Source organism: Polyergus mexicanus, unplaced genomic scaffold (genome assembly GCF_030449975.1).
Source record: "Polyergus mexicanus isolate NDT 795.1 unplaced genomic scaffold, iyPolMexi1.0 SCAF_27, whole genome shotgun sequence".
Classification (NCBI taxonomy): domain Eukaryota; kingdom Metazoa; phylum Arthropoda; class Insecta; order Hymenoptera; family Formicidae; genus Polyergus; species Polyergus mexicanus.
The window spans coordinates 3,501,608-3,526,284 of record NW_027223347.1 but is presented as its reverse complement, the minus strand read 5'-3'; the positions used below and the strand labels follow the sequence as shown (position 1 = coordinate 3,526,284).

Genomic DNA, 24,677 nt, shown 5'->3' with positions numbered 1-24,677 from the left:
TAAGGGGTAATGTGTGGCTCACTGATAGAGTGCCAGCCAGCGACAAGTTGGGTTCTAGAATCGAGTTCTTATTCGTGAAGCCCCCATTATTTTTTGTCCGCTTATTCGTGGCTTACAGAATAGAGTGATAAAATCAAGAGTCGGGAGAAAATAAATATAATATAACTCATTCTAATAATATGTCTGTTCTTTATAACCGAATTGGCTGCGCTAGTGGCACTAATTCAGAGTTTATCTTTTTCTCTCCACATTGGAAAGAAAAGGATAAACTCTGACTAGTGCAGCCAGTTCAGCTATAAAGAACAGATCTAATGTTATTCACCTTGGTCCCTTCCGTGTCGGTAGCGTTGGCAATCGGATGATTCGCACGATCGTTTTCCGTCCTGAGTGGGCTGGCCGCCGACCTGTCGGCGTCCACGTCGAGCTTTAGCCGTTTTTCCACCTCATTTTGGCCCCGTCCCGTCTCGTCGTCGTTCTCGTCGCCGTCCTCCTCGCCATCGACGTCCTCCCCGTCGATCTGCCGACGTCCGCGTCGCCGTCTCGTCGTTATAGTCGTCGTGCCGGACGCCGTTGTTGTCGCCGACGCGGTCGCCGTTGTCATCGTCGTTGCCGTCGTCGCTCCCGTCGTTGTTGCCGTTGTAGGCGTCACCGTGTCCGTCGTTCTCGCGATGGCAACGTCCTCCCGCGCTACACCGTCCGCGGCCTCCTCGTCGGCGGTCTCGACCTTGATCTCGCCCGGCCTCAAGCAGCGGAGATCCTCCTGCTGCTGCAGATGGTGATCCTGGTGGGCCGGCGCTTGCAGGTGGTGATGATGGTTCTGCAGGTGATGCCTCTGCAGGCTCTCCTGCTTTACCACACTGGTCGCGAGAGTCGTCGCCGTTGTCGTTGTGGCCGTCGTCAGCGCCGTCGACGCTATCGCCGACGGCAACGACGATGGTACCGGGTGATGCAGCTGCGGCCCAATCTGGTCCAGGCTCCCGGGTATCAGGTTGCAGGACGACGACAACGCCGGATAAAGCCGATGGTGGGGCTGTGCCGTCGCTGATTCGCTGCTGCGGGTGCCGCTGTACAGGGTGTCCTGGTATTGCTTCCATCTCCTACGGCCCATCAACTCCTCCGCTACCCGTTCCAGACCTGCGACATAACCGCAACTATATCAAACAGTGACGTACACGGATCACCCGCCACCCGTGTATGAAGAAAGTGCTACTTTCGATAGAGCAGACGTTTCGTGCTAACTCACGACCTCATGGCAACCGGACCGAGATCATCTCAAACGAATAAACCTAATATAATAATTTGTTATTATAAAAAAAGAGAATAAATGAATAAATAAATAAAAACACGATATTGAGTATTATGACAAATTTGTTAAATATATTATTATCAGCCTGATGAGATGTTTTTAAAAATTTCAGACTTGAGTTTCTCAGAAATTTTTTCGGATAAGCTATATATAAGTTGACTGTTTAACATATCCAACAACTTTGTCATATGACACTCTTTTTAATGAAATATATGAGTGTGTTATTACTAAAAAGCAATGAGTAATCACTGATGTGGTTTTAATTATAAATATAACACCGTAAATCATTGAAATCTTACTAAAAAAATTAAGTGATAATTAGTGATAAAGCTGTTTCAATCAATATTAAAAATATTATAATAATAATAAATTATATAAATATTATAATAAGTAAATATTATAATAATAATAAAATAATAATATTGTAATAATATATAATATTTTAATAATATAATAATATCTCCAAAAATGCGTCTTATATTAATACATATTACACACATGACACATATGTCATATGACATTTGACATAAATATTGTATATAACAATATATATTTGATTAAAGAAATTTGAATTTGATCAAATGTCTCGTTTATTTTTTAAGAGTTTCTTACATCTTAAGAATTAAAAAATATAATATGTATATAATTCTGCATTTTTTTTTAATACTAGTTGTATATGTGTTTTATTTTAAATATGAGTAAAAGCTTCTCTCTCTCGAAAAATCGCAATTCAAAATAAAGAAAAAATACTTAAAAAATTTACATCTTCCAAATATGTATGATTATTATTGATTTTTCAGTGAAATCTTATTACAATCCAGATGGGGACACACGAGACGGAGGAGTAAAGAAGTGTCCAGTGAAAATCAATAAAATCAGTGACATTCTTTTTCACTGATTCGATTTTAACAGAACATGAAACATATATAATGGATACTTTGTCCTCACATTGTTGAAAAGCAATTTGTTACATAGTATAGCTACGCGGAGGGGAGGTAGGGGAGGAGAGGGGAGGGGAGGGGGTTTCCAACGTATGCCGAAAGCCATACGCGATATGTATTTCCCTGAATTGCTAACTGTCGCTATCGTAATTGTATGCACTAAAATAAGTGGCCCGCGGTTTCGCAATCGCGGTTGCATAATCGCGAGTCACGAGAAACGTATTCGTCGCGGATCTGTAATCCGTTGCACGAATTCACGCGAATGCGCTTGCCTCGACCGACTCGTTTGTCATAGGAAATGATGGACGATGATTAAAGTTTCGGAGAAAAAAAGCACGCGGATGCGAACGTTGTTCTTCCAACGAGAATCGTCGGCGAAATTATGCAAATCGCGTATTACGATTTGCGTAACCGGATACGGTGGTTTTCGAAGGTCATGCTTGGCACTATTCACGGCGATATTCTAAAGCGGAAAGGAAGATAACATCTGTGCGAGAAGAACAGCTTACTTTAGCGATCCGAAACGAAGCGAAGATGTTTCACAATTACTGGAGGTTTATCGCGGCATTTGAAAATTCCTGAGCGTTTAATTACACGCGCGTGGGAATGGAACGTGTTAATCTAATTAATTAACCTTCTCACCGCACCGGACAAATAAAATGGACGTTGCACGCAGATTGAAACGTATGTGGAAATACAATATAATTTTCTGCAAAAACACTATGTTCTTCTTTACAGTTATGTGAGATTATGCGGTTGTCGCTTCGTACTCCTAAAGATAGAAGTAAAATCTTTCCATTTGATATATCCCCCCCCCCCAATAACGAATGAACGAAGTATATCGAGAAGAGAGATACCCGCATATTATTTGTTCTAGATAATCCTTTGGAGAAAGAATGCATTTTTCTGCGCGTTTAACATTTCAAAAACATCGATTTCTGGGCAACATTCATTATGTCAGTTAGAATTCCGTTCCATTCCCCAGAATGGTTCGCGATAACGGAATTTTTTCGCTTCCTTATCCAAAGGCCGAATAGTTGACTGTTATCGTATCGACATGACGTTGCCTAACTGCCTCCGTTTAACTGGCACCGTCGAAAAGATTGGCGATCTCAGTTTCGCGCTAGCCGGATGCTCCGACGTTAAATCATCACTGGCATTTTACAAATTATGATATATTTATACTAGTCGAAACAATTATCAGAGACGCGCCATAGTACGATGTGTTGTACGCGTGTATTTGTGTGACGGATGTTAATTTCCTGAATAAATATTTAACATCGCAGAGAAATATGCCCGCTAGCGTGTGTGCTTGTGTTTTTCGCTCGTTCATTAATTTAGCAAGCAATATTCGATATTCATTTGTATAAAAGCTCAGCGATCTGTCGTATAATTCGTCATCGAAGAACCGTGAAATCGATTTGATTTGTAACGCTCGAATTTTTAATCTTGCATCAGACGTTTCCCCGCATCTGCGAACATGGCGCCTGAAATTTCTTTGAAATCTTTCTCGCCTTAAATGATACGATATATAAATTGCAGAGCGACAAAATAGAGGAATAATTTATATTATCCAATCAAAAGGAAAGATTATCGCAGCACACATTTCATATTATTTACTTCTTGCCTCTTTTGTCACGATATTCCGCGTGAAAAAAAATATATTCCATTACGAATTCTTTAATTTATGCACTTTTACGACTTTTACTGGCACAAAGTAGAAAATATAATTTGCTCGTCGAATCGCCGGCCTGTATCTCTCAAAGAGCTCTTACCGCGCATCCTATCGTCGATCAAACGCAAACCGACAACGGCCGGCCAATTACAGCTTGGACGGCGCCAATCAGCCGCGCTTCTCAGCGGACACCCGGTATCGCGACGCGCGTGGCACAAATGCAACGAACTGTCACGCCAACCGGTGCTCCCGCGCGCGCACCACGTGGTGCATACATACTAAATTCTGCGCGAGCCCTTCTCCCGCATTCGTCAAGCGGACAATCATGCACACGCTGTTATATTATATGTATGCGAATATGAAAATATATATCGCGTGCGGCGGCGATTTTTCACAAGCGCCGGATTGATTTTGTCGCGCGGCGGAATAAACATTAGTGGCATAGAAGAGCAGCTCGCGACACGTCGCTTCTGCGAAACGCGTTGTTTCTGTGAAACACGATGAGGAATTTGCAAATTAAATTGCACACGGGATCGATATGACTGTCCGTGGTACTCACAATTCGGCATGTCTTGGAATTTCGAAGCATTTATCGACCGTGCCAATAAATCGACTGTACTAATTAAATCTAACTTGGGAATTTCTGTGAATTCGCTCTCCTTTGCGAATTATTAATACAAAAGTGAATATAAAAATATAATATTCAATATTGTATCAATGTGAAAGACATCTTGGATCGTATCGTTATTCCCTCACATGACACTTTTAAAAATATTGTTTCAAAAATATGAATTTCTCATTAACCGAGAGATACCGCTAGAATGTATAACGTGTTATTGCACCGATCAATTTAGGATCAATTTGTAATGAACCGACAGCTTTGTGGTGAAACCATCGAAAAATTCAGAGGAAAAGTTTACGCGTGCTTAAAATAATGTAAGCCGTATTTTTCATTACATTTTATCCGTATAAATTTATGAAGAACAAACGATTATAATACGTGGAAAATTTTCTGCCCATTTTATCGCTACAATTATATTCGAACAATTGAACTTTATGTAAATGCCGGTAATTTTATTAATTAAAGCGTGCTGAAGTAAAAATTGAGAGAAGCAAATATCTTTAATTTACAACGACGGCATTCATTGAACGGTAGTTAGAATTTATATAGCGATAGCCAACCTCGATAGCGGAATCGCGAAAACAATTTCGAAAGAGTACTCTCACTCTAAATTAAAGACCGCTAAGGTCGGTTTATCTCACGCAAATGGACATTCGCACACAGCTAATTATTTCGCGAGCGTAATTCGCACGCCGCAATTATTATCGCCTGATTCAACGGCGCGTATCGAGAGTTAGTTTAATCGTGTTATTTTCTTCGAGAGATACAACACGCTCCCGTAGTACAAATTAATCTATCGTCCTAAGTATCGAGCGAACTCCGAGACGAGCATCGAAGTCGCTCGATCGCGAACAGAGCATATCGCGAGCTTTGAAATTTCGCGAGCGTAACGAGTCTTATGCGTTTCAACCGCTAATGAGTTCAATCGCTAATTATGCATTCCGCTCAATAATTACTGCGTTATCGATTTATACCTATATCAGCGTTTGATGCGTGAGAAGAAATTGATAACTGTACAATTGTGTGTCACAAAGTGTAAATATTGTTGTAACCGTTTTGTAAAATATAATTTAATATAAGAAATTGTTCAAACTTTTTTATATTTCTGATCTCCGGTTCTTCTTTTAAATTCTTACTTCGTAAAATAAATTAGTCAGAGAAACGCACTTTAAAAATATTTTACACAGTGATAATCTTAGTAAATTAACCGGCTGAACTCGCGCGATTTATGCAATCATGGTTTTGATTGTAGGTCACGAATGCTGACAGCCTTGTCACTTAAATTTATTATCAATTTCAGTACCAGTTTGTTTTCAGGATAGCCGAGCACTCGTCGGCATTAATAGTGATTAATATGTAACGGCATTAGCATGTTAACCGGTTCCCCAACAAAGTTGATAGAAAGCTTGTAACAAGTGGGGAAGTTGATTTTCAGTGCGAAGGGACGCGGGGACGATCTACCGCGTGAAGCGCATACAAATTTCGGGAATTGCTGTAAAGTAATCGCGGAAGATATACCGTGGGTCTCGCTTCAGTTCATGAATAAGCGCAAATTAGCTTGTGAAGAACGAGAAGGGCATCGATCACTTCGGATAGCTTGCAATTATACGTCGTACACTCGACGAAACGTTAATCCACGACCGACGATATCCATTTACCAAACTTACTTTGTGATTATATTTTTGTAAATCAGGTAAACATTTTCAGAAAAACGTAAAATAAAATGACAATATACATATACAAACGTTTCGTATTTATCCCCCGTCGGGCAAATATAATTAACAATATTTTGCGCTCAGGTGAACTGCCTGATTATTCAATCATAACGTAATCAATTTCAAAAAGTATAGAAACAGGATAGAGTACATGTAAAAAGTTATATAAAATACAAAATGGAAAATTCTTTTTTTAAATAGTACGAAAAATATATTAATTAATATATTACAGTCCAGGAAATACGCAAAAAAAAAAAAAAAAAAAAAAAAAAACATTTCGTTACATTTCTTCTTTTTGAATTCGAGTATTTTAGCCACAGGCGTATTGAAAAAAAATAAAACCGTAGAAAACCTGCTCGAATTAATGCGGTCGCTTGAAAGTGCGCATGAAAAACATCTGAATAAATTATTATTGTTTGTCGAACGTTTGCGAACAAATGGCGACGCCCATCGCGTTAGCCCATCGCCAACGTGTGCGGCCATTATTTAAACGCTCTACTTCCACGCAGCTTATCAAATATAGGTATAATGCGCTTTGCGGAAACGCGAACTGGATCACGCCGCAAGATGTGTGCATGTTATGTGTATGCGTTTGCGGATGGTTGTCAGAAAAATTCACGACTGATATTATGGTCAGACACGCGCGTTTAACATCGCGGTCTTAAGTGGAGCTCACACCCTTATCAGTATTTTTGAAAAGATTAATGACGCAGTGGCTTGAGTTTTTCATTTTCTTCGTGTATTAGTTGATCGATATTTGTATGAATAAAAAGAGATTCGTTGCTAGTTGAATTTATAATGAAATCGAGTTGATTCAATTTTTTAATCGCTTATTCTATCATTGAATTCCGAATTAAATAATAATAAATTAGAATATAAAAGTGATCATTTATAAAGTTACACATTTTTACATATTACATATATGTATATTAGAGATATCGTTAAACTTTGTTCAATAATATTCTTATTAATCCTATAGGAATATATATTTTTTATCAATTAATAAATATATATATTTTAATCTCAATCTATTCGTCAAAGAGATCTGTTAATGAGAGAAAAAAGAAAAAAATAGTTTTCTATAAACCAGATATCTAAACAAATTTTCAAAACATATCTTTTGTATATATCTTTTAATTAAAAAAAAATATATAAGGCGAGAAAGAGAAAACATTACATGACGCGATCCGAAAAATTCAGTCTGGAAAAATCATGAAAGCGCACAGAAAAATATATATAAAATTCGAAAGGTTTATCTGATGTATACATAAATCAGTAATATTGTTTGCCATTCTGTCCGTTCGAATTGCGGATACAGTTGATCGACAAAGATTGTGCGTCTGCATTTCCTCGCGCATCTCTAAAGCTTTAGATTGCCGTGACTCTTAAATCCCGAAATATCCGACCGACAGTATCCACATTTGTCGCATTTCGGCGAAAAAAAAATAGAAAAAGATCTTCGTCGAAGAGACAAGGAAAATCCGCAATACAAGAACAATCATTGACAAGAAGCAAAATATCGCGATCGGCGATATTCTTAATATTATATAGCGTTGGGTATGTGTATGCACGGGTCTTGAGATAATTCACTGTCGACCTTTTGACCTCCGATCCAATCGCACCGAATTTCAATCGATCGGAAAAGAGAAAAACCGTTCAGTCCTTTCTATTACGAGATCTCGCATAAATTAACCAATTTTTTTCCCGCAATATAAGTAAGCGATTCGCGACGCGAGCGCCCGCAGCGGAGTGTTAATTGCTTATCGACGAATTTCTTATCGCACTGCAAATTTACGATAACGCATCGGCGATGAATGCGCTCGAAAGACAATGCATTAATTAAAAGGCAGAATATATACATATATATGCGAGGCAACGGCGCCGGGGCTGGGAGGAAGTTATACGCGGCGTATCTTCACAATGAGCATTAATTTTTCATCGATGATGTGATATAATCAACCGTTCAAGTGAAATTCAAATTATGTGCAAGTATAATTGGGATTGCATAATATCGTTTCAAGTTTCATTGCAATTGTGACTTTCTCTCTCTTTCGAATACATTACAAATATATATGCATAATTGAATCATTCATTACATCCAAACTTTATTACTCTCGTGCAATATTATAAGCTAATTCCTATACAGTTGGAAAATTTGGCTTAAATTTAACATATATCACATATGTCCCAAACGGTCCACATTTGTGCACAAATTTTTGTGTTAATTTAACATAATATGGGTATATTAAATGGTGATACTAATACTATGTTAATATTTCAACACAAGATTAATACAAACTTTATAATAATTTTAAATAAATTTCGTGTAAAAATCAATATATTTTTAATAATAAAATTAATGTGAAAAAATGTTATTGACGATCTGTAAGTCATTCTTACTCCTATTGTAGAATAAAATCAACATTTTTTTTCTGTAAATTTTGATACCATAAATCCTGTCGCTAATAATACGGAACGTATCTATTATGTAAAATTAAAAATATACGCACATTACGTTATTTTTTTCCGCTTGTTTTAATAATTTAACATTTGAGTTCAATTAACACAGCAGTAACATGTTAAATTAACATATGAATGCATAACATGTAAAATATTTAACATAAAAATTTTAACCGGCATATTTTTTAACAAGAAAACAAATTTTTCAATTGTGCACCGAGAGAACCCGTTTTGTTGAATGAAATAAAATTTGTTCGAATCAACTAAATCAAATCCTTTAATTAATACAACAAAACAATTTAGTTGGAAAAATTGATATTTAGTTTAGTAAACAAAATTATTAATTGTATAAAATTAAATTTTTGGTTGTTTTTTTTTATTTTCATTTTGTTCACCGAATCACATTTGTGTGTTACTATTAGGTGTACAACTTTGCTTCCGCCGTTTTTTTTCCCAAATTCGAGGCTTTATTATAAAAAACTGGTTATACATTTATGATTCAAAGTATTGTTCATCGCTGGCCACTACTTTCTCCCTTTTTTTGACTTTGACTCGAGTCTTCATTAAGTAATGCCTCCAATTCTGCATCTTCGAAAACCTTCTCTCTTCCACCGCTATGCCGGTCTTCGACGTGAAAATCACCGTTCTTGAAGCGTTGAAACCACTCACGACACGTTCTTTCGCTAATAGCGGCTTCACCATAAGTATTTGAGAGCATTCGATGAGCCTCAGCCGCGGATTTCTTCATATTGAAGCAGAAAATTAAAACCTCCCGCAAATAACGAGAATTTGGCTCGTAAACTGACATTTTCAATCGAGAATAACTTTATGATGCGGACACAAATCGACTAATGTTTCTATGGGGTTATGTTGACAGATGCCCAAGTTATCGCATGACGTCTATGATCTATTTATTTCGACCACTACTTACCGCTAAAGCCATCTATAGGAAAACGGCGGAAGCAAAATTGTACACCTAATATTATCAAATTTTCCAACTGCAGTTACATTTGCTTTCGTTACATCAACCAAAGTTTATCCATATTCAACAAGAAATTTACTTGATAGTTGTCTCTCGTGATACGATAAGAAAAAGATATACAGATTATATTCCCCATCTTTTCAATTCTCTCGTCGTTAACGAGAGACTAATCAGTATTTCCCGGACAGATGAATCCGTCATGATTGAAGATGCACTGCATACTGCACATCACACTACACTGCATAACAATTGACCGCGCAATGACACATGAATGCGCAAAATAGCTTATGATATTCAACTAAACGATTTAGTTCAAGTAACAAATAGAATTATTTAGAACGCGATGAGATGGATGAGTTTGTTGTCGCAACAATAAAATTTTATTCAGATAAACAACTCCACGCAAACAAAATAGTTTGATAGTGCAACATTTAACTTCTTTCCAGTAACATAATTTTTATTAAATAAAACCAAATTACATGTTCAGTCAACAAAATGGTTCAACTAAATAATTTTGTTTTATTTAACGACATGGGTATCTCGGTGTGTATAAAATCGCACTCTCTTTCTCTCTCTATCTATCTCTATTTCACATTCTTCAATGTCATTTCATACTTGATTCTTCTATTCATATTTAATTTTCTTCTTCTCGCTCTACTCAGGGACTCAATTCGCATAATAAAGCAATGACGCATAATAATCGTCCACGGACTCCCGATCGGGAATGAATCACGAAAAATCATCGTTGCGCATTTAACGTGATGACGTCGAGAAAATCGCTAATTTCTTTGGAACCGCGCGCCACGTGTCGGCCCGATTGGGCGCGAACCACAGCGATTGGCCAAGTCATCGTCACGCCAGAGCGTGCAAACTTCAAGGTTGCGTAATGACGCATGAAAATCTAACCGTGGCACGCTGATCGTCCGGCGAGAGTATTTTTCCTCTCCTAGCGGAGATTCGTATCACGATTTCTCCAAACGAAGGATTCCGGTTCTCTCGTCGAAACGAAAAGAAAGATTTATGAAAGATGTATGCAACATTGCGAAGCCTTGAAAACGATAAAACAGAAAATCTAGATCTATATTTCATCGAGTCAGATGATTTTCAAGCGGACTTATCTAATTGTAATCTAAAAGAGAATCGCGGAAGTTCGCGCGCAATCATGCATGTGACAATATATGCCTTATCTCGCAAATGATTCGCGCGATGACTGCAGTGGGATTATCGCGAGATTAATCATCGATCTAGAACGACACGATGCTCCTTTCCCCTATAAGATCGGATTAACTCCATTAAGATACGCGCTCTATGCGATCAGGTAAAGGTAAAGTGCGAGCTTGTATCAATTGGAGGATTGCAGAAACACGGTTCTCTACCGGATGTGTATTGATAATGAGAGGAAGCATCCTTTCTTGCTCATTAACAAGCGAAATATAATGAATAAGAGAAAGAGAAAAAAAATGTAATCATATTAGTATTCTTACGGCCCCCCTCTCCCCCCCCTCCAAAAAAAAAAAAAGATTAAGATATATTTTATCATGATGTTTGAAGACACGAGAAAAATTATTCTTCAACAAATTTCATATTTTTATCGGAAATACGACGTATTTTATCGGAAAAAAATTATATTCTCGTAATAAATATGTTTAAATTTATTCATGACATATTTGCTTTTTTACGATTATATTTTCAATCTTCATGCATTTAATCGTGTAGCAATAAACCTTCATTCGTCAATGATGTATAAAAATAGCATATTACTCGTTGAAATAATTATCTTATTCGAGGAGGGGGGGAAGGGGAGGGGGGAGGGGGAGGAGGAATTATAGGAGGGGAGGGGGAGGTAGCATTATCTATTGATATTATCTGTTAATATCCATTTACTTGATGCTTTTTCTAAGAAGATAACTTGTCCTGGAGGAGAACGACGCGATGTAGATCCGTATGTTCTCTCCATTTTGTGTTTCGTTAAGGAATCTGCGCCAATTCACGTGATATATTCACGGCGAGTAATGTTTAAATGCTCGATCGACTACATCCAGAAGTAATTCGACTTCAGACACGATCTCCCCCCCCCCACCCCCACCCCTCCCCCCTTCCGGGATGAAATTCCAAGCGGAAGGTGCCGAACCAATCTTATCTCTCGTGCCATTTAAGAAGACGAAGAAGTAGAACGGAGTGACCGCGCCCGGGATTAAACCAATGACGCTATATCGGTTCGACGAATAAAATCGTTATCTACGTTTAGGTATAGATTTGGCTGGTCGCGGGGCTACGATTTCGCATCGTATTTTGCGATACATAATTCAAGATCGTTATTAATAATAATAATAATTATTATATATTCGTAAAATGCTCTCAATACTCATCGCTGGGAATGTAATTCAAAGAAGAATACGAATCGATAAATAAAACATGTCATAATTTATTCCGCTACGACTATATTCTTTTTAAAATTGGCGCAATTGGGAGATAAGATTGATCGATGAATAAGGGAATCGATTCTTCGGAACGAGAAATTGACGAGAGGAATCGACCTTTTCGATCCTTCGTCTCGCCATGAGATCGAAACGATCAAGGTTCGAGAGCGGAGCAGCTATCCACGATCATCTTCTTCGCGGATGTAGCGACACCATTCTTCAATTCTAAATCGAATGGCCTCGAGGGGCCCCGCTCGACCAATAGACGAGCCGCGATTTTCAGCTCGCCACGGTCCCTAAGCTACTACTATACCGTGTCGGTGCCTTCTCTAATCGGCCCATTTCGACCAATGGCAATACAGTGTTCGGAGTCGAGAGTAGAATGTTCGAAAATGGATGACTTCTGTCTGTCTCTCTCTCTCTCTTTCCTCTCTCGTCCCGTGACGAGGCCACGGTCGACTCTCACGAGACGCGCATACACAAGGCTAGCCTTTGTCCGAAATCCGCTCAGCCGCGTTGAAGATAGTATATCCTATCAGGTCCTATGTACCTGATAATATTTTCCTCTATGAATCGCGTCGTCTCAATGCCCTAATCATTACCGATTCATCGATCCTAATGATATATTGCATCAAAAATTAACTTCTTGTATGTATTTCTTTAATCGGTACACGACTAGATTTTATATGACCTCTCTTACGAGAAATGTTGAAATTTTGTGTATTACAGATATTTGTGAGTTTGTTATTATCAACACGTACAAATCTGATATATCACGTATGATACAAGAGATCCACTGTATATATAATAAATAATTTTTTAAATAAAATCGATTATCGATATATTACATTTATCTATAATAACACACGTGGATACATTGCTTTGTTAATTTCACGCGCGAGCACGTTTAAAAATTGTATAAATAAATAAACGTCTACTCTACAACTGAATCAACGAAAATGTCATTCATTAAAACAGTGTCAAAATTTTATTGAAAATAAAATATCTTACTTATTTTCAGTAAAAATAATCATATTTTGCTTCTCTTATGTATGTTTATGTATCTTTGATTATGACAATCAGATTTTACTGAAAAAATCAATAATAATCGTACATATTTGCAAAACTTAAATTTTTAAAGATTTCTCTATTTATCTTGAAATGCTATTTTTTGAAAGAGCCTCCACATATCTTCATATCTAAAATAAACACACAAAACGTGATAAACCAGTAAAAATCAACAAGACTCTTATTGTTAGTCAAACTCATATTTCTTTAATATAAATATTCTCTTTCTCCTTCTCTCTATGAATTTTTTTCATATATAATATTAAAATATAAAAAAAACGCATTTAAAATATCACTGATTGAAACAACCATTCTAATTCTTTCAGTGAGATTTCACTGATTTGTAACACTATATTTATGATGATGATTTATAATTTATAATGAATGATTTATAATCATGAATGATTATTCACTGTTTTTCAGAGTGATAATATACTGACTTTATTGAAGAGAGAGGATGAAATATAATAAATAAAAAAAAATATCGATATAAAACAAATGAATGTTGCGGAATAGAATTGATTATTAATGGTACTCCTGTTTACTTAAGTCATCGCGAAAAATTAGATCGCTGTTACTTTCAAACCTTGTTTCACCTTGTGACGACTCCGGGTGAGCGCAATGCTGGCAATTTGATAGAAAAAAAGAAGAAAAGAAAATCAAGCAATCGCGTCAAGTTATCTGCCTCGCTTTGTTGCATGATCGCTAGAATTCCATTCACCTGGCGGGATCGCTTAACGGTTTCCGAAGCGAAGGACAACGCCGATGGATGTCGAAAGGCTCGAGAGTATTTGCCCGTCTCTGGTGAGAGCACGGTGCGCCCTGTCTGTCTGTCTGCCCGGCCGTACCTCATTAATGTTCGCGAAATGAATCCTCGTCGAGGACGACGATCGCGCACGTGTATCAAAGCTCTCGATCTACGAGCGTCTAGGATAAAGGTAAGTCGCGGCGATAAATAGTAAGTTGCGCGAGACGAGAGTTCCCATGGAGAACTTATTGTTGTCGGTCGTTGTCTGAGATACTCCGATCGTGTCCCCTTAAGCATGAAAGTATTCTATCCGTTGACAGAGAGCACACGGTGTCACGAGTCTCGTTCGTTCTGCGCGCATGCCATCTACATTAAGATCGTAATCGACGAGCACGTAATTAGCTCTAGGGAATATGGGATAATTCCCAAACCACGTGACATCGCGAAGGTTTTCAGCGATAACTCTTGTTGCGAGGCACGACGCGACCACCGAAAATACACCCGAAGGCTTTTCAGACGTCGGAGGGCGAGGTACCAGCTGCCGAATCTTTTACTGCCATTCTCTTTGTCCTCCCCCTCTCCCTTCTTCCTCCTTCTCTTTCCTTCTCCTCCCCTCTCATTCAACGTCCTGGCTTACTAACGGCCGTGAAGCAGCCAATGCATTCTCTATCGAGGGGTCGCTTCCTTTTCTTCAACGGCAATTGCAAAGGTATATGCGCACATTCGTGTACGTACAAATGCAGACAGGCTCGGATAGTGACTTGTCGAAAGGTCTGAAGCTAATCATTTTTAAAGGATCGCTTTGAGGAGCGTTCTTGCGACAATATAATGAAGTGAAGAGAGACGTTGAAAGAAAGTATTCGATCCTATGTGATGTACAATTTTAAGATATTGATAGATGTTTGTGAAGGAGAGATTAATTCTCTGCGAGTTTTGCTGTTGAAGTTTGAAAATGAAGTTTCATTAATTCCAATTTATACTCGATCCTGTATAAAATACATATATATTTTGCTACAATAATATTGAATTATAATAATATTAGGTTTGTAGATATCAATATGAAGTTTAGTAGATATCAATATGGAGTTTATGTGTTTGAGGTTATGTGAAAGAATGCATGATTCTCTGAGATATCGAGCTGAAAAATGCGTGGGAACCAATGAATGGAAACCATATAGAGCATCTCCTATAATGCTGATTGCATAACTAGTAAGTACTCTTTTGTTTACTGCATTGTAGAGGTGACATAACCAATAAGAAAAGGACAAAGAGTTCAAATAGAAGGATAGCCTGTATCTTCAAAGATATTAATTGTAGGATCCATAGTTAATTAGATTTTTTTCTTGTTTGTATTAATACTACCTACTTTCAAAATATGTGACCCTTTTAACACCTTGTATATGCGCAAAGATATACGAAAGGAAGCTGACTTGTCGAACAATTTCTCAAATTTCCAATGGTATAATAAATTTAAAGAATATAGACTGATCGATAACTTCGATCAAGACGAAGAAATTTCCAAATCTAACTGGAATTTCACAATCTTCCAAACATTTTCAGATATCTAGAAGATATCCTTCAAACTTTTATATTACTCGTAGCACGGACACTTTTTTTCACTCTTATTTTCATGAAGAGAAATAAATCTTGATTAAAACAAGTGATACAGTCATCATTTTAATTAGGCCAAGTTGATGTATTCCACGGTAAACACTCACGGGATATTTCAGTTTTAGTCATCATTAGTGTTCAAAGAAGACTATTCATTATTCTAGCTCCCAACCAGCAATCATTTTGCAACGACCACTCCCATACTTCTTTGCAAAACTAAACGCGTATGAAGATTTCGAGAGAGAGAGAGAGAGAGAGAGAGAAACATTCATAGATGATCGCAACTTCTTCGAAGCCGATCGACAGAAGAAACTCGCACACGTACGCAACGTATCTGACATACGTATATAGTATCAAAGAATCACGGCCCGATAATCGTGGCACATTTCTTGTTTCTTGCACATTCTGTCCGGTGAGATGACAACACATGTGATGACGATAAAATCGTGAAACAAAGTTTAGATAGATAATTGAAGGTCACGATGTACGGATGCACAATGATGAGGCGAAAACAAAACACGTTCAGCCAACATTAAATTTGATTGATCAGCGACATTTTTTGCATCGTGGATGGGACATTTCAATCTTTTCGTTCACGTCGCCTAACAAACAAGACTTTCGTCGCAGTCGCGTCTGCCTAAGCGGTAATCGGACACCGAACGTGGCAGCGGCGGAGTCGTTGTCTGGTGACCCATTTATCGCTCTACGCTGTCTAGTGTTACAGTCGAGTCGCGTCGCGAAATATTACCGTACGGACCACGATAAATTCGTCAATGACAAAGGAGCGACATAGCGATAGAGACCGGACTGGCGGAAGATGAGCGAGGTCATCTCTATCGAGATTCGTCCATCTTTTTTCGCAGCGATATCGCAATATCCTTATGGCTGGCGTCTGATAAGATTGCCCGGAGAGATTCGGGAATCTCTAGTTCTGAATTCTCCCACGAATGACGCGCGAGGGTACCATACGTACGGAAAAGTCGCCTCAAAACGAACAGCACAATTCTGAGATTGAAGTAAAAGAAATATTGGAAATTAATTTTTTACTCTTAAATTTAAAGTAATAAAATGCGAAGTTTTTAACTTTTTTTTTTTTTTTTTTTTTATCAAATCCAATGGTGATTCAATAATATGTGTTATTCCGAAATATAATTTGAGCGAAACTATCAGGGCATCACTTTCCGAATTTTCTTATCGCATCAAATGAATATTATTACATATAGTATTATATAATATTAATTTATTTATATTTATATATACTTATTTATTATATAATATTAATTATAATATTAATACAGTATAACACACAATTCAACAAGATAAGAGACAGAAACAATATAATACAATTTATAAATAGCAAATTAAATTAAATATATTTGCAAATTAAATTATGCAAGTTATACAAATTAAATACATAATATTTAGTATAAAAAAAATTTTTTTTCCGTTAACTCCTCTCCGAGAATACAGCAATACAATGCTGTACGGAGTAAGAGCTAACGAAAATGTTGCAATAGGCAGAGAAGGCGAAATGTAAGAAAGTTGAGACGATAAGCGAAAGAAGCTGGTAAGAGAAGATAAAAGCGAGAAAGAGAAAAAGAATGAGAGTGGGATAGCTTCCGCAGGCATGCAGGATGCAACAGTTAGCGCATGGTGCGAAAAGAGACGCTATCGCCGACGTGTGCACAATGTGTGAGTCGAGGTGAAACGCAACGGGAGAAAGGAAGAGAGACAGAGAGAAAGAGAGAGCCGGTCTCACTGTGTGTCGCTTTTTCAACATACACGCCGGCGAAGAGGACGAGGAGAGCCAACCTCGCAACGGTTGAATATCGGCGTTTCGGGGTCGGCGTGATAAAGCGAAATCTCACGCGCGGATGAAATTTTGCGGCGTACGCGCACGAGAGAGGGACGATTAAAACGCAACATATCACCGCCGCCATCCGTCACCGGATTAACTCCTCGTGTTTTCAGCTCCGCTTCGCCTCGCCTCGTCGCCGTACGACGAGTGCGAATGATATTCTAACGGCCCGCTCGCGGATCGTGACGAACAACGTGCGATGGGACGCGTCTCGTCTCGTCATTCGAAATGAATTACGTTACGTGCGCCAAGAACTGTAATCGTTCCATCCTATTATTACAATATTATCCGACAGATGTGAAATGAAACGATAGGGATAAGCGCGAGAGAATTGCAAGGATATATTTTCTTTAGATTTTAATAAGAAATACAATTTTTTTCGTCACTTTATTCTTAGACACATCTGTATCCTTTTCTTCCCTATATTATCTTCACTTTGATAATCTGTATAAAAATAAGATACTTCAACTCGTGGAGATCTCTCCTTTGAATGCGTGTTGAATGATTTACTTATCGAATAGGTTAGAAAGTAAATGAAAATATTATTTGTTAATATAGCCTAAAAATTTTTTAGGAAATATATGTGTCGTATGAAGAAACTCTTCAATCCCTCACGGGAGAAATTAAAAATTGTAATCGTTGAAATGATATAGACCTCTCGATTTATTTCATTTTATCGATTTCAAATTCGATGTAGATCACCGTAGTAATCTTCGTTTATTGGGAAAAAAAAAAAAAAAAAAAACAAGCAACCATCTCGGTACGGTAGCAGTTACAGTTCATGATCCCACGATAGCGCAAATTTATCAGTCGCTCGAAATTATTTATTCCGTAAATAATATAAAAACCAGCGGCGTTAATTATGCGAAATTAGCGTTTAACTTCGAGCACGACGGGAGAAACTTTGCCCGAGGGTGGGGGAGTAGGGGTGGGAGGGGGGGGAGGGAGAGGGAGGAACGCGAAGAACACAGGAGTAGTTGTAAATTGCTTTATCGTATTGCGGGTTTCCCGGCGACGTATTCGGACGCGAACGAGGCACGAGGAAACGAAGTAACTGATTTATGAACTGGAGTTACGACGAGACGTCATCTACACGAGAGAGAGAGAGAGAGAGAGAGAGAGAGAGAGAGAGAGAGAGAGACCGAGCGGCTGCGCGCGCCCATGAATGTCAAATAAATGCACGACGGATTCATCGACGCGCGATTTATCGCGATACACGCGCCGCCATTTTTTTTTTTTTTTTTTTTAATCAGCCAGAAGAGAAGAGGATGATAATAATCGAGCATATCCGTCGTGTTTTCGTTAGAACACACGACCGGTTTATCTATACTTAACTCGCGCTTTGCCATTTCGCGATTGCTAAACGCTAACGTTGTTCGTTAACGAGCCAGTCGGCCGCACTAATTATCCTCGGAGTCTATGTAATCACTTAATACCCTGTTATCGAATTGTGTATAGGACGTTGACCCATTTTCCACTTTCGAGCAACGCGCGCGCGTGTCCGGATGATTATTATTTAAAAACGGCATTTCGCACGTCGATGCATATAGTCGACTATTGAGAAACTTTTCTTTCGTCCCGCTCTGAGGCAATTGGTTACGCAAGCGCGGTGTTTCAAAGCGGAACGATTTAATTGCCGCGATGAGTCCGGCTAGATTAATATGTGAGTTTTTGTTTGGAAAGTTGCGCGAAATTTTAAAACTTTAAAATATACAATAATTTTTTCGCAAGCGCGCTGCCGCGCGCTTATTAATACCGTGCTAAATTTGGTGCGCAATTTTTCATAAGGAAATTTAGTTTCATGCTAACTTTGAACTAAAAGTGTGATAATGTTGGATGCAATATTAATATAATTTGATTATATTCTCTATTCTCTCTCAAGTATAAAATAAGTATGTAAAAAAAAAATGTTTGAAAAAATAATTAATACGAAATCATACACTGAAAAAAATATACTAAATCCAAATAAAATTTTTTTCATCAAAAAGAATTATTTATTTAAATACTTGCAAAGGAATTAGTTATTTCAATCAAGCAGCAAATATATATATATATAGTATAAATTAGTAAAATATATATAAAATAAAAGCAAAATATGATTTATTTAAATTAAAAAAAAAATTATACTTTTTATCCTTATTATACAAAAATACGTCATTTAAAAATTTTTGGCTGCTTGTTTTACAGATTTTCCTTATTTTAATAAATAATTTTTTATCTTCAAATAAGTATTATTTATATTAAAATTTTAAATAATTGATTTCGAAAACTATAATTTTTATTACATGCAAATAACAATTTATTTAATATAACAAAACATTCTTGAAAACGAAGTATACATTTATTTAAGTAAAAAAAAATTAAAATTAACAAAATGTATCTATTTGATTAAAGAAAATTTTATTTTTAGTGTATGTGTGTGAGGGGGGGAGGGAGGGGGAGGGGAGAGGGAAATAGGGTCAAACCGGATACCTCTGTTTCTTCGTGATAAATGATACTATCTTTGGCTAACTCGTGTTATTAGTTGTAGATTGATGCCAACATTATTTTGAGATGAACCATGTCCAGGATATTTCTTTTTTGAGAGAAGTTCAAATTTTTCGGGCCAAAAAAAATCCATATCGGGGCAACAATCGAGTCGTTGTGGATTTTTTCTACACAGAGCATCGGCTTCGCGGTAAATGCAATATTGCATTCTGTACATATTAGAGAGTATATCGCACTAGTTTTGATCGTCACTTTGTACGCCGGAATATATAGTCGCCATATTTGTTGTTTCCCTCGCGTTGGGGCAAAACCGGATATTTACACACTTCGTGTAACGAAAAGAGGAAACACTGTTATCTTGACTTTGTCTACCTATAAAAAGCAGTTGGAAACAAAAACTACCATTCAGAAAAAGAGACCACTAAAAAAAAAAAAAAAGCTTTCCGAGACCCCTAAAGTTAAAAAATTAAATAAGAAATTCCTACAGCAATGTAGAGAACAAGAGAGAAGATATCTTTATTTGTATTTTGATTAAAATAAATCTAGATTTGGTAATTGGTGTTTTACGTTTTCAAATGGGTGCCCGGTTTTACCCTATTGGTAGGATAAAATCGGGTATTTCGACTTCTCCAAAAAATCTTGCTAACCTTGGTAATTAAATTTTTTTTTTTTTTTCAACAACTAGCCTCATTTTCTCATAGTTTAAAGTCCACTAAAGATTATTAACAATCAGCAAAAGTTTTTTTACTTTCTGATTCTTTGTAGGAAGACAAATTCAAAAAAAGAATCCGGTTTTACCTTACCTTCTCCTATATTATTATTATTATTATTATTATTACGGTTTTTAAAAATTAAATACAATATAAATATAAGATTCAAAAAATTATTATTATTAATAATTATACTAAACTGATATATGTCAATTCCTTATTTTATCGAATTATAACACTATTGCCCAACGCGATACTATATATAACTCGATTCTAATTTTTAAAAAGTAGCTCTCTTCCATTGGTATATCCTTAGTAATGACACATTGCAATATATCGTTTAATTTAATTTTAACTACGCGGTCAAAGTGTACTACACTAAAAAGTTAATTAGATCTTACAGCGATATTAGATCGATCTCTACTTCTTTTTCTTATCGACAGTACCGTAGGATTTCTCAGATTCCACATTATGCATATACCGATCCAACTTTTCGCGTATTGCGATTTATCATTTCTATCCATTCGCCTTTCGAGTACTAATGTGTCGCTTTGAAGCGTTCCTCGAGGTTTCCGGGAGGAGCGTTTCCGGGCGTCGTCAAAATAGGGGGAAAGAAAAGCATACTGAAGGGATAAGCGAGAAGCTAGCCGAGAGAGAGAGAAACAGACGGAGAGAAAAGATGCCGTGTCATTTTCATCAATTTAACGGGCTCCCTTTCTCCGTCCCTCGAGCAGCAGGTTCTCTCTCACAAGCCACGGTCCCCACCGTGCCCTATCAACATCCGCCCCTGGCTCGCTCCCACCCTCGCCTCGTCGAAGCGAGGTCAATCGACGGAGAGGGCTGAAGACGACCCCCACCCTCTCGCAGAACGACCCTCCCTACCACGGCTACTCAATATCGTTTCATTACGCACCCTGCTCCACCGACTACCCAACCACCCTTCCCTTCCCTCTTTCTCTCTGTCTCTCTCTCTCTCTCTCCCTCTCTCTCTCTTACCTCGCTTTAACCCCCGTCGTTCTCCTCACCTCGCTCCCCTTACGTCCCTCCGCTCCTACCACGGCGACGAAACACGAACGCCGACGAATTTTTATTGTTACTTCTCGCGCCGTTTCCTCTGACCTCCCTCCACCCAGGCACTCACCCACCCACCCCGTCCACCCGGCGCCTTCTCCTCTACCTTTTTTTTATGCGCCTTTTAACGATCAGCAGTAACTGCGCCCATCCGCCGACCCCTTTGCTTGCCTTGCTATGCCTTGCCTCGCAGTTGCCGAGCATTTTCGGGGAACGGTGCGGATGCACAATGGGAAAAGGGATGATACGTGCGTCGGGATATATCGCTCTCCTCGAGCTTACGTCCGACTTTCGTTGGGGTAATGCTTTCACGGTACGACACGAGGAAATAATCGAGCCAATCGGAAACGACGACCCTTGACTCCATTTGACTCTGATTCAAATTTCGCACTTTCTTGAGAAAGAGGGTAGGAGGATGGGGGGAGAGCTGTTGCGATACGTTCTTATTACACACACACACACACACACATTCTCAGCTCTTAAAAACTATTAATATTGCATCTTTCATAAAGCTACCTCTATCCTCTATAAATCTTCCACTAGACAATGAAATATTACCGGATACAGCAAAGCGCATGCTCGCATAATCCATGCTTCGCATGAATGAAAAACAAGTGCGCTAGATAGATGGGCCTTCACTTTTCTTAATATCATAGAGATTAATGCGATCGTTTTGATCACACTCGGACGTAGAATGTCGGTGTTACTTGATAAAGTTTCTTTTCCTCTTTTACTTTTTCATTTATATTCCAAATTTCCATTTTCAACGACGATAGTGATTAATAAAACTCTCTATTTAGCGTTTCCTCTCTACGATTCTTACCATTCGTTTATATGCCATTTCGTTTCATTTCGCAAAAACTCATACAAGAATTTATTACATAGTGCAATCGAACAGAGCACCGTGTCGTCGAGCATGTCATGACATTCTTTCTTAAATAGAGCGACCCGATTTTTCAATTCTTACGTATCGTTGCTACAAATTCGCGTACGAGAGCGAGATTCGTCCAACTAACAAGAGAGAAAGAGAGAGAGACAAAACTCCACCGCTTCCATAATCGCGCACGTGCACGGGTGGCACGCCGTTGCCTCGCAACTCCACCTCGTCGGGGATATCCCTTTACCTATACTACGTCGATCCGCTTCGTTTTTACGCTCGTCGAATCCGCCTCGGTCGTGCAATCGTACGACGTCCTCGTCGTCCTGACGATGCAGTGACGCGATCCATGGAGCATCGGCATCGTTACAGTCGATCACTCGTGTCGCGAGATCGCTCAGTCGACTCTCGGTTCCCTCTCGTCGATGCCAAGGGACGGGATGCGACGGCGAGCAACAAGAAGCGGCTTCGTTACGTCCAATTCCATGTCCTCTCGTCCGGTCGAGCGGCGATCCGGGGGTCGTGCGCGATTACCTGCGTACGTGCGTGCATGCGAGCCGACGCCGGGGATTACGCGGTGCGTGATGATTATTTATCGGTGTAACATCTCTCTCTTCCACTCGCTCTCTCGTTACACCGGCCGGCGAGCGTAACAGGTGTAACTGTCGCTTGTCCAAAGAGCGAAAAGGAAGAGGCTCCTGCTGCGCCGACAGGAGCAACAGTTTTCTAATTCGCTGAAGCTGTCCACTGGCGCAAAGGACGACAACTCATTTGGAACTCATTCACTAAACCAACACCTTCGTCGCGCCTATCGATGTCAATAAATTTGTTCTTTTCAGCTGAACATAGAACGGAATAGAACGAGACAAGTTTATTAAGAAGAATTAACAATATTGAGAAGTTTATATATAAGAGAAAGGAAGGAAAAACGAGAAATGCGAAAAGTTCAACTGAAAAGAACAAACCTATTGGTTGCCCATTGTTAGACACTCTCGTTTACACATCTCCCTTATCGCGCGTTCCAATGTGAGGCGAGGCGTCGTGCGTGCACTCGCGCGCGTACCACTCGAAGTACTACACCGGGATTTCGATAGCCGGTACCACCCTCCGTCACCCTTCTTTCCCGAACGCGCACTGGTCGGTCGATCCTCCCCAAGATCGTGGAAGTCTCGGGAGGTAAGGCCAGAGGAACGCGCGGCGCGCACACACGCGACTCGTGTTACCCCCTCCCCCCTCCCCTTCACTCTTTTTCCTTGCCCGTCCGCCACTGTCCACCCCTTCTTCCGTCGAACTTCCACTGTCGGCCTCCGTTTTTAGGACCTCTTCCACGGAGGGCGAAGAGGTGAGATATCGATGAAAAAGGAGGAAGGGGCATACGGGGAGAGAGAGGGAGAGAGGAACGGTGAGAACGGAGGAGGGGTGGAAAGGTGTCTCGCGAAGAAGGATTCGCGAAAATTTCTCGACCACCAGCGGCAGCTGCGTTCCGAAATGAGGAGCGACGAGCGGCGAGCGGCGGGGACGACGGGCAACTCGGGGGAGGGAAGACAGTGGGGTAAAAGAGGGAGGAAGAGGAGGGGGGGGGAAACGATCGAGGGCGCGAGACGGGAGAGGTTACAAGAGTGGAGAAAGAAGCGTAACGGCGAGTGCACGCAACGCCGACGCGTGCGGAAACGTGCCTTCCGCGAGTACCGGAGCTCGCCCCTTGACGAACTAACCGAAAGGCGAGGAAGGGGTAGTCGGGGAGGGCTGGTGGGGAGGAATGCGGCGGCGGCGGTGGCGGCGACGACGACGACGACGACGACGACGATGACGACGACGTCGACGACGACGACGACGACGACGACGACGACGTCGGAGGGTGGATAAGGGAGGTAGACGAGGACGGAAGGCAGTAAGAAGAAGAAAAGAAGGTTTCGGGCGGCGGCCGGGATCGCTCCTCGGGGTTGTCTGTGGTCAAGGCACGCAGCTTGTGCAGTATTTTCTGCGCGTCTGACGATGCCCGCCCGCCCGTTACCCCCTCGGCGATGCCGAACCGAGAGGGGTTAGCGCCGTCGACGCGGAAGGGTCGTGGAGCCCGAGTCTGATTTCGCCACCCTCTTCATCTATGCAGGAAATTGCGCCCTCGC

The 24,677-nt window shown here is 39.5% G+C and overlaps 1 protein-coding gene across 5 annotated transcripts in view; it reads right to left on the bottom strand.

Annotated features, from left to right (window-relative positions):
• Eip93f (Ecdysone-induced protein 93F) overlaps positions 1-24,677 on the bottom strand; it is a 165,826-nt gene that overhangs the window by 34,334 nt on the left and 106,815 nt on the right. For all 5 annotated transcript variants that reach the window (XM_070314414.1, XM_070314412.1, XM_070314415.1 and 2 more), the window contains exon 3: positions 323-1,134. In XM_070314414.1, the coding sequence (XP_070170515.1) occupies positions 323-1,134 (812 nt within the window). The remainder of the gene's footprint in view (positions 1-322; positions 1,135-24,677) is intronic.